Below are 12092 nucleotides of genomic sequence, written 5' to 3' on the forward strand. Positions count from 1 at the left end.
ATACCGAAATTGCAATTTCCTTATAGAAAAACTATTTTCCCTGTTTTGTTTCTGTACTTTAGTATAGTAGACAGCTGAAACAGAAAATAAGTAGTAATACTTTCCTATATAAAAGGAGAACAGAAAGTATATGATTTATGAAGAAGACCTCACCATAACAGGAGTCAGTGACAGAGCAGGATGCTGCAAAATCTATTTGTATGAAAGAATCCTCATTAACCACAATGTCAGTGGTTACAACATAACGGGTGCTAGCTTTCTCGATGAAAACCAGTGCATCCCCAGTAGAACCACAGACTGGCATCTTTGTTCCACCTGGATGGAGCAGCCACTTCCTGCTATCCAGTGTGGTAAAATCATCTTCTATTACTGTGTTACCAGAAATATTTCCACCAATAAGAATCTGAAACATGAAAATAGGAGTTTGTTTATTTTATGTAAAGAAAATATAAAGTTCAGAAGTTTTTACAGACTCATAGGAATTTCATAGAATCCTAGAGCTGGAACATAAGAACAGCCATAGTGGGTCAGACCAAAGGTCCATCTAGCTCAGTATCCTGTCTTCCAACAGTGGACAATGCCAGATGCTTCAGAGAGAATGAACAGAACAGACAATCATTGAGTGATCCATCCCTGTCATCCACTCCCAGATTCTGGCAATCAGAGGCTAGGGACACCTAGAGCAGTGGTTCTCAACGAAAGGTCTGGGGCCCCCTTGGGGACCTTGGGTAGGTTTCAGGGGGGCCACCAAGCAGGGGCAGCATTAGACTTGCTGGGGCCCAGGGTAGAAATCTGAAGCCTGACTGCATGGGGCTGAAGTCCAGGGCCCTGAGCCCCGCCACCTGGGGCTGAAGCCAAAGCCTGAGCAATGTAGCTTTGGTATGGGGACCCAGGCTATTGCCTTGCTTGCTACCCCCTAAATTGGCCCTGGCTTTTATATGCAGAAAACCAATGATTGTGGCACAGATGGGCTGTGGAGTTTTTATAGCATGTTGGGGGCCCCTCAGAAAGAAAAAGGTTGAGAACCTCTGACCTAGAGAACAGGGTTGCATTTCTGACCATCTGGCTAATAGCCATTAATAGACCTATCCTCCAGGAAATTATCTAATTCTTTTTTGAACCCAGTTATAGTTTTGGCTTTCACAACATCCCATGGCAAAGAGTTCCACAGGTTGGCTGTGTGTTGTGTGAAGAAGTATTTCCTTTTGTTTGTTTTAGACCCGCCCCCTATTAATTTCCATGGGTGACCCCTGGTTCTTGTGTTGTGAGCTGCATACAGTATTCAAGATATGGGTCTACCATGGCTTTGTATAGTGGCATTATGATATTTTCTATCTTATTATCTATCCCTTTCCTAATGGTTCCTAATTTTCCGTCAGCTTTTTTGATTGGTGCTACACATTGAGCAGATGTTTTCAGAGAACTATCTACAATGACTCCAAGATCTCTTTCTTGAGTGGTAACAGCTGATTTAGAACCCATAATTTTGTATGTATAGCTGGGATTATGTTTTCCAATGTACATTACTTTGCATTGATCAACTCTGAATTTCAACTGCCATTTTGTTGCCCAGTCACCTAGTTTTGTGAGATCCCTTTGTGGCTCTTCGCAGTCTGCTTTGGACTTAACTATCTTGATGGTATCTTAACTATTTTAATAGTCTAGTCCATGCTCTACTAGTATGGGATTATTCCATATTCCCCAGTGCTTGATTTTATCTGAATTTTCAAAAAAGGGATCAAAATTTACAATGTACAGACAGGTTATAAGAAAAGGGAGTAACTCAAAGGAGTCCATGTTGGAAAAGTAGCCACGCAAAAGGAGGAGAGGAAAAAAATAAATGCAGACATAGGGCTTGATCTTGTAAACACTTGCACACATGGGTAACTATATTCACATAAATAGGCCACTGAACTACTGACTCATGAAGTAAAATTACTCACATGCGTAAGTGTCTGCAGGGTCCTGCCCACAACAATCATTTTCTTGTTGACTGTTTAAGTGCAGTATAACTTTATGCATTTTGAATGGAATTCTGACTCTGCTGAAGTCAGTGGGAGTTTTGTCATTGAGTTCAGTAGGGTCAGGATTTCACTGTTGGTTTCCAGTCAGCATGACATTTATTATTTATCTGTTTTTCTGAATTCAGTTCAAAATTGTGTGTTCTGACAATGGTTAAATAATTGTGAGGACCTAGGAATTAAAAGTTGTTCTCTCCTTTAAATGAAGGAAAGGAAAGAAGTTTTGCAATATTGATATTTGACAAGGCTGAAAATTCAATATCTGGGAATTTCAGAGATGGCCTGAGCTAACAATTATAAAAAAATGTACACAAATATTTTACAATATTGGCCCCAAACAATGCAATAACATCACTGTTAGACATAGAGCCAGAGTCTCCTCCACTTACACTTGTTTTACATGACTGTGACACCAGTGACTTTAGGAGAGTTACTGCAGATTTATACCAATGTTCATGTAAAGAATATTTTTGATAACTAGTGTAGAATAATGTATAGAGGGAAACCCCAATCCTGAATACTCCCAAACTTTCAATATGCTCAAAATTGGAAGATGGTTCCAGATCTAAGTTTTGCAAGTAACTCATCTCTTTATGTGCCAAACCAAACTTCATATCTGTACCTCTTGAGTTTCTGAGTTTCCCAGTTTAGATCCAGATATGTATTTTCCACATTAAGCCCATCTCTAATCTTCATCTGTTTTTTTTTTTACAAATTGACATTATCCATATCTAACTCTGATACGGATATCCCTCACCCAACACGAGAAACTGCATATTAGAAATGAAAAAGCTCTTAAATATTAGCTTTGATCATCCTAACAGTTTTCTAGGTACAGCTGGTAAAGGAACAGATATAAAACACAGTGGAAATATTAAGATTGATGGCAATGTGAGGTAATACTGTAAAGCACAAAAGATTAATTACCTGATCAATTACCCATGGGCTGTAAAAATGCCCATTCTCAGATGGTTGCCACCAGCGGAGACGAGTGGAGCTAGAACGGGCCTTCAAGGGAATTTCCAGAGCAATGTATCGGCCTACATTGCTCGAATTACTGAAGAGGAATTCCTGCAGCAGGCTCCATGTGAGGCCCCCATTGAGTGAATATTGCAAAAGCACAGGTTGGCTTCTGGGGTCTGGAACTCCCTTACCGCATCCCAGTCTCATGAAGAACTGCACAAATCTAACATCGGTAACAATTACTGTAAAACATTTCTTCACAGAAAACCCTGTATAATCAGTTGAGGACTAGAGGGAACTCAGCGCTTATCCAATCAGTTTTGGTTTTTATTGCAGGGAATACTATTTAACAAATATTCTAATTACAGAGACAGTGTCTGTACATACAAAAATATCTGCTAGCTCCTCCATAAAGCAAATGATCACATTTTTGTTTCTTTTCTAGCCCGGTGTATTCTTGGGAAGACTCCACTTTAGGAGAGATTTTCTGTCTCCCTCTCCACAGGTCATGAAGACTAAAGCAGACAGTAGTGGTGGTAATACATCTGATTTGTGTGTGGAGAGGTATTAGGTATAGGGAGTTAAACAAAGGTATTCATGTACCCTTCAAGCATTTGTGTGCAAAACTGATATTTTTGCAAATATCAGCAAATTTGACCCGGAGTGAAATTTTACCCTTTCAGCCGGTTGGCATGGAGTTTAATGGTCAAAATAGCAACCGATGGCTCTAGGGAGAGAGCATGATTTTTTTTATGGATTTGCTCTAGGGCAAAAATTCACTGAGTCTTGTTATTTTGACAAAAACAGAGAAAAACTGGCAGTGAAAACAAAAAATGTTTAACTTCTGAGCTGATGAAAAAAGGTATGTTTTTATCCATTTAATCAGATATGAAAATTTAGTCTAAATGTCACACTGCTTTACATATACTGGGGGAAATCCTTGTCCCTTTGAAGTCAATAGCAAAACTCCCATTGACCTCAATGGACGCAGTATTTCACACTCCTTCTAATGGCCTGTATGAAATTTGTATGAAATTAGGGAATCCTTCCTTTTGAGGTACCACAGCGATGTTTGAACAGGTACACCAACTCCATGTAGTACACAAAGAATTGTCAAGGACTTATTCAGTTATGATCCTATAATATTTTATATTCATTAATCCACACCATCATGCTCCATCTACTATTGTTTTGTTTAGTAGAGTTTCAGGTTTTTTGGTACCCACATAAAATGGGATATGTGCACATGAACTTTTTTAGCATACAGAATTTAACTTCTGGAGATAGGATACTGAGCTACATGGATTGTTGATTTGATCTGGTACGGCAATTTCTACAATTCCTAGCTGCTGTGTATTGTCGGCTAGCACAGTCAGAATTACTAGTCTATTTTTTTCAGAGAATCCCTCATGAGAAAGTACATGGGTTTTAGCATGGTTACTGACCCCACTGCTTCTACATTTACACTCGATAGTTCCTTTTATAAAATCTATTGATGATTCCTAATCTCAGAGGGCAAAATTAATGCCTGACTTAAGTGGACACAGCACCTAATGACTTGAATGGGACTTGGCTCAGTTATATCAGGGATGAATTTGATCCAGAGTTTAGCAGGAGGCCTATGAAGCTAACTTGGAAATTAATGAACTACAATAGTAGTGGAATGCTAGAGAATAGTCATCCAAAATGTTGTTTTATCCACAGAAAAGAAGAAAAGATAGTTATTTGCTGACTTTTCCTACTGCAGACACAAGAAATTAAATATGAGGCCCTGTTTTTTCTTTCTTTTTTTGTTAGCATGGCATTCATTTATCTTCAGTCTTTGAGAAAATTGGGATTTTACATATAACACCTTGAGGTCAATGTATGCAAATCCAGCTACAGCTTACCACAGAGAAGAGATAAATGACAATTCTTTGAACACAAGAGAGAAGGAAAACACATTGTGGATTAGTCTAATGGAGCATCATACAAGGACTCTTGTATCTTTTGTGAAATAGTGTTGTTAATTTTAGAACAGCCTAGAAAATCAAATTACTGAAAAAGTACTGATGTCTTTGGCTACCAAGCTGTAAAACCCAATTTGTCTTGCTTTGAGGAACCTTGGAATATAAATATAAATCTGATGACACTTTAGTGATGGTTCGTCTACAGACATGGGTTATTCTTTCTCTGAAAAATGTATAAATTAAGCATCATTGTAGACTAAGAAGATGGGCAATGAAATCATCATTTTAAGCCTTTATGTTAATGAGGACTACAAGCCAAAAAGAGCTAACGTGCATGTTAAAACATGCTTTATGTAGTGTTAAATAAGTCTTGCATTAGGAGTTTTCTGTTTACTAAGGGTCAGTGAACAAATCTGTGGAAAAATACAACATTTCAGAGGTAAAACAGTATTAAAGATAATAGGCTAAGATAATGAATAAGTCAATAGACAATGACTGTTCAATGGTTTGCAAACAATTAGGACACAGCTTCATTTTGCATTGGTTTAACGTTTCCCCCCCACCCTTGCTTAATATTTTAGACATGTCCTGCTATCAAATATGTCTTCTGCAGGCCATAATGACAAGACATAATCTCTAAATACATTAAAAATGTTTTTTTTATATAACTGTGATCAGTGTAGCTTGGTGACAAGCTTGACTGGAATTTGTCAGTGAATTATTGGAAAAAAATGTGTGCAATAAGAAGAAATTAAGCTTCAGAAAATTAAGGAGTTATATGATGATGAATACAATGGCTATAATGGTAACAGATACTCCTACTTCAACAACGATTCATGATGCAACAAAACTGTAAGAGAAGCAGAGTGTCTGATATACAACAAATTTCACATTATGCATATGAGAAATGAACATATTATTGTCCACATGAATAAACTACACGGGATGTTGTTTCAGATCCTGCAGTCCTCACTCTTGGAAAATGACCCCTGACTTAAATGGGAATTCCCATTGACTTAAATAGGAGTTTTGCCTGAGTAAGGACTGCAGGATATGCCCCGACATAGTTATACACATTTGCTTTCACCACAGAAGTATAATATAAAGAACATTTTACCTATTCTCTCAATGAAATCTTGAAAGTGTTTTAAAACTGTATTACCTCGCCTGTGACAAATCCAGATCTCGAGTCATCAGCATACGCAAGCCTTCTTCATTAAAGAAGAGGTTGTTTCCTCCGGACAGGATACCACATTTCCTAGATGGTTTTCCACCACTCACCATCAAGAATCTATCAGACTCTAGCTGACCTGAGTGCACAGTACATATATTTTTAGGATTTGCCCTGAAGCACTCCTGTTACAACAGTATTATTTCCAAAAGAAGTAAGCTGTATAAATCATTATGTTCAGAGTGAACAAATATTTGTACCAGAACTTTTTGACCCCCACCACGTTTCCTGGAAAACTGCTACGGAACAAAACTTACTAAAATATAAAAGCATAACTCTGAAGCTTAAGGTTTTCATCTCTATTCATTCAAAGGAAATTCTGATTACTTTCCTATGCTTTTATTTGGATTACATAAAAATACCCAACTATATAAGGAAACAGCTCAGTGTTATGTCCAAGTTGCAGTTAGCAGTTAGTTCAGTTTGAAATAAATAACTACAAGTATTATGGGAGGAATTTGACTCTAAGACACTATTTTGTCCAAAATTAGTACTTTCAGTTATGTTTGTTTACAGAGTAGCTTATACTTTACTTTTTGCTGTGGGGAGTGAGGGGTTTTGAGGAATGTGACATGAATTTCTTTCTCCTGCTGCTCTATCCACCATGGCTCCTTAATCTGCTGTGTCTGCTCAGCTGCAGCCCTCACTCACCACCATTTGTGTGTCAGAGGAAGCTGGCATACAAGGGAGACTGGGTGGCAGTGCAGTGACATGGGTGGAAATGGAAGTAGTGTGGGTAGCAATGGAGGGTTCCAATGTATTGAAAGTGTTGCTTTGTGCCCCTCATTTCAGGGGTTGGCGCCTCCCATTTGTAAGTTTTGTGCTCTCCTATCAGTGTCAGAAAGCTGAGAGGTATGGTCTGGTTTTCAGAGGCTGAGGAACTTCGAAATACTTAGGACTTTCCTTCAGATTCCTGTGCAGCAGACCAATCCTCTGCAGTAGGCAGGGCCGGCTCCAGCATTTCTGCCGCCCCAAGCAAAAAAAAAAAAAAAAAAAAAAACCCCCCCCCGGCCCCGCCGCCCCCAAGGGGGGAAAAAAAAAAAAAAAGCCGCGATCGGCGGCAGCAGTTCAGCAGCAGGTCCTTCGCTCCTAGAGGGAGTGAGGGACCTGCCGCCCCCGAATTGCCGCAGGTGCCGCCCCTCTCCCTTGGCCGCCCTAAGCACTTGCTTGTTAAGCTGGTGCCTGGAGCCGGCCCTGGCAGTAGGCATACTGTTCATCCCATTCTCTATTATTCTATTTATCTGAGAGGATGAACTAAAAGTAAAATTACTTCAAAACCAGACAAAATATTAATTTATTCACAACTTTCAGTGATTTAACTTATGAGCTATTCCTTGCCAGAAATTCCATGTGCTCATTACTATGATAAAATGAAGTGCTTCTCTAGATGTAGAGTTTTGGAATCATAGACTCATGCATCCATTCTGGTGCAGAATGTATGTTTCCGTCGTAGGTCAGTAAATAGAAAAAGGTGTCTAGATAAATACTGTAGGAATCATCAAATGATCATTAATATTGTTTAAGGCTCAAATCCTGATCACTTCACTCATGTGAACAGTCACACTGATGTAATTGGGACTAACATGCATGAGTAGGGTGACCAGATAGCAAGTGTGAAAAATCGGGACGGGGGTGGGGGATAATAGGAGCCCATATAAAAAAAAGCCCCAAATATTGGGACTGTCCCTATAAATTCAGGACATCTGGTCAGGGCCGGCTCCAGGCACCAGCGCAGCAAGCAGGTGCTTGGGGCGGCCAACGGAGGGGGGCGGCATGTCTGGCTCTTCGGCAGCGGGTCCCTCAATCCCTCTCGGAGGAAGGACCTGCTGCTGAATTGCCGCCGAAGAATGAAGCGGCGGCAGTAGAGCTGCCGCCGAAGTGCCGCCGATCCAGCCTTTTCCCCCCCCCTCCTCCCCCCACCACTTGGGGCGGCAAAAACGCTGGAGCCGGCCCTGCATCTGGTCACCCTATGCATGAGGAAGGTCAGCAGGATCTGGCTGTAAGAAGTCTGATCTCTTTAACCATAGGTTCTATGAAGGATGGTAGCTAAAAATCACTATGAAGAGTTCATATAAAAAAGAGATACCTTCAAAATCGTCCTTGAGAAAGTCTGAATTCATGGTGCTTATTTTACAGGTTGGCCCAGAATACCCTGGATCACAGATACACTTAGTTCCATTGAGACAGCTGCCATGCCCATTACACATCTCTTCACATTGTGGGCCAATGTATACATTATCAATGGCCCAAGTCACGGGTTGGGACCCAGCAGGATAAAATCCCTGGTACCATCTGAATCTTACTGATCTGAAACAGGTACATAGTATATCCAGGTCAAACAATAATTAGTTGCATATGAAATTACAATGTGCTTTTTGCTAGAATTAATATTCTTACTAAGTTTGTCCTAAAAATGGAAAGATATAGTCACTACCTTCAATATCCAATAAATCCCGCTACTCAGTCAACACAAATATATTTACAGGAAAACAGAAGGGCTTGATCCACCAGTTACATTACTTTAAAAACTTAGTTATGGACTAAAATCATCCCTCAGACCACCAATTTTTTGGGGGGTGAGGGGCTGGACTTGGATGGTTTTCCTTTACCTTTAATTTACAGACTTAGGACCAGATTGTACCACCCTTGCTCATGTTGGACAGTATCTTACTTCACAATTAGTCACACTGATTTCAGTGAGACTAGTTATGGGATAAAGGTGGCATCATCTTGCCCTAAATTAGATGGAAAGATGTCAACAGATAGTCAACTTGGCTTTATACTATTTAATCCTAAAAAAAAAAAAAAGCATGTTGCAAGATGTTAATTTAAATTGTAAACTCCTTGGGGGTGTGGACCTGTCATTTTTAATTTGTCTTCTAAGTGCTATGCACATCTGTGCTGCATATAAATAATAACAGACCAAGGGAAGGAGGGGGAACAAATTAAACAAGCAGAAAACTGCTCTGCAGAGAATAATTTAAAATCACGCCCTGCCCCTTCCTTCAAAAATGAGAAAACCTTGAAAAGGAGAGAGAAAACAGAAGAAGTATGATAAGGAAGAAGCATTTAACTATGTTGTGGACTTTCTTTAATATATACCCTTCTAAACTATTTCTAAATTCAGCTGCTGAATCAGCTGCATAAACAGTAGTACATGTCTGGTGCACAGGTACTTTGGCTTTTATTTGCCATTTAATAGCAATTTTGGGGAGTGACTCAGAGAATAGTAGATGGCTGGTTGATGGTGAAATTACCAACAACTGATTCATAGAAAGGGCGCCAATAATCATTCCTCCTGTAGTCAGTAAAATGAATTGACTTTATTGCCTCCTCAGTTATTTTCTGAGACACAACCACAGAGTGTCCAGGGAGTGTTTTAGAGACTGATTTTTAAAATGAAAATTCCATCCATTATGCTCAACCCACCAACATGAAAATTCAAAATGACCAGGAATACTTCTCACTATGAATAAAATGTGACATATGTTTGAAACAGAGGGTGAAATTCTGGCCCCACTGAAGTCAATGGGAGTTTTCCCATTCACTTCGCTGGGGCCCGGATTTCACCCAGAGTATGCAACTGCAACTGGCTATTCTTAGTTTACTGCTAGAGGTGCCCATCTGCTGAGGAAGCACATTAATTTCTGACAGAGGGAGCCTAACGTAAGAAACTAAAAATGTCTTCAAATTGTTTTAATATTGGTTTAACCTCTAGAAAGTACAGGTGGATGAGAGAATGTCTGTTTTAGAGTAAAACAGGTGGGTCAATCGGGGGGAGCTAGTCCAGAACTTTAGGAAGGTATCTGGAATCTGGCAGGTTGGGATTCTGCCTGGAGCAAATCCCATCTCACCTCCTTGGTGACAGAAATTCACAACATGCACTACTCCCCATGAAACCCATTTTCTTGCTGCCGATTTATGACCCAACTATTCGAGATGAGGTGCATGCCTACTGGCTTGGGAAAGGAACTGACAGGAACCTGGACTGGCCATCAGCCTGGAGGGCAGGAAAATGAGAAAGAGAGACCCAGAAAGGGAGGGGGTCAGGTGGGATCTATTTGGCAGGTTTGTGGGAGGGCAAATGACCTGGGAATGTGTATGTTCAGATATCTGGTTGGAAAGGAGGGATCAGAGCTTGGGGAAAGAGTCAGGCAAATTTGGGACAGATGAGCTGCTGAGGACTTTTCTGTGCTTCATGTGTTAGTCATAAAAACGGAATGCTCATGCCTAAAAATTAAACATTTTGTTTAATTACTATACATAAAATAGAATCGATTTTGAAAAACATTGATTATATTACATAGGATAGGACTCTCCTAATTCCAGCGCCACAATGAGGTCACTTGTTTAATGGGATGGCCATTACCCACAGCAGATCCAGAAATACAAGCCTGCAGTTATACAGTTTATTTTCATTTATATACAGGTCACAATTTAATCCATGGTGAGAACTGAGAAGCTCTCCTTTTGGTGAACTGGATTGAGAATAATAGTTGGAGGTTTCTCTGACAAAGGAGACTATACTGTTTTACATTTAAAATAATATGTAATAAAAATCCTATGAACAGAAATTACCTTTCTTTGCTAGATATTTATGACTATTTCACTTGTCCTGAAATAAGAACTACAACAAGTTCTTTGATTAACTGATTGTAAGGCTTAGTTTCACTATACTCTGTATCTTCTGAGGAAATGCTCATTTCAAGCTTTATGCAAGAATGCTCTAGGTGAATTACAGCAGACCTCCCTTTGCCATACAAATCCACAGTAGGAGCATTGAGAAAGCCCTGCACCTAAAAAGATGTAGGCCATTTAACACTGACTTTACTATGCAGACTCCTTTTGTCTGTAGCAATGTTCCCAATATAAGTGAATCACAAATACCTTAGTAAACTTTAAAATAGAATCAGACATGTAGATGAATAAGAAAAGTATCTGCAGGTATACTACAGTATCTGGGCCATAATTCCAGGGACTATCAATCTTTATGCTTCAAGGCATAAAATGATAACTGGCTGGGACCAAAGGGACACTTCCTTCAAGAGTGCAGTAATGTACAGTTAGTTATATTATTGAGCATTTACATACTCCTGTGAAGTATCCAAGCATTAGCCATTGTTCAAGACAAAATATGGGACTTATTATCTGGATGATGGGTGACTGAGGATGTAAGATCCCTACCTCCAGCATGAGTTACGTGGATTGATGGTTTGTGAACAGGACGCTCCTGGAGGAATTCTGCACCACTGCACAATGCAGAATTTGTGCAGTATTAATGTTCTGAGCAGAATTTAATTTTCCCCGGCTGAATTGGTGCTGCAGAGCTGCTGGCCACAACTAGGGGTTGCAGGACCCAACAGAACCCACCTCTACAGCTCGCAAATACAGGACACTGTCGGAGCAGGGAGGGGGGAAGGAAGAGGAGTGGGAGCTGGAGGATTCCGGGCAGCTGCGGTTCCCAGCTCATCCTGAAGGAAGGAGGCAGCATGCACTGCAGGAAACGCTGTACAAGCCCGGGACCCAGCATCAGGCTGTTTCTTTTTCACAGAATCATAGAATATTAGGGATGGAAGGGACCTCAGGAGGTCATCTAGTCCAACCCCCTGCTCAAAGCAGGACCAATCCCCAACTAAATCATCCCAGCCAGGGCTTTGTCAAGCTTGACCTTAAAAACCTCTAAGGAAGGAGATTCCAATTTTCTGGATTCCTGGGCTCTGGGAGGTAGGGGGTGTGGATGTCTGGGCTGGGGGCGCCCCATGGCTGGTCTCTGGGGGGGAGGAGGGGGTATGGGTGTCTCAGACCAGAGAGGCAGAGTTTTCCCCCAAGATGTGCCCAGCTGGCCTGTAACATACCCAGACAGAGGCGCCCAACAAAAGCATAACAAAGAAACAGGAACTGGGTTATCATAGGGGTTTCTTTAACTCT

The 12092-nt window shown here is 40.4% G+C and overlaps 1 protein-coding gene across 1 annotated transcript in view; it reads right to left on the reverse strand.

The window, feature by feature from the left end:
• RELN (reelin) overlaps positions 1 to 12092 on the reverse strand; it is a 430874-nt gene that overhangs the window by 46881 nt on the left and 371901 nt on the right. The window contains exons 42-45 of the mRNA XM_026648676.2: positions 8251 to 8471; positions 6096 to 6243; positions 2949 to 3207; positions 154 to 403 (exon numbers count right to left, since the gene is read on the reverse strand). Of these exons, the coding sequence (XP_026504461.1) occupies positions 154 to 403; positions 2949 to 3207; positions 6096 to 6243; positions 8251 to 8471 (878 nt within the window). The remainder of the gene's footprint in view (positions 1 to 153; positions 404 to 2948; positions 3208 to 6095; positions 6244 to 8250; positions 8472 to 12092) is intronic.

This window comes from Terrapene carolina, unplaced genomic scaffold, assembly GCF_002925995.2.
Source record: "Terrapene carolina triunguis isolate 2854851 unplaced genomic scaffold, T_m_triunguis-2.0 Scaffold68, whole genome shotgun sequence".
Lineage (NCBI taxonomy): Eukaryota > Metazoa > Chordata > Testudines > Emydidae > Terrapene > Terrapene triunguis.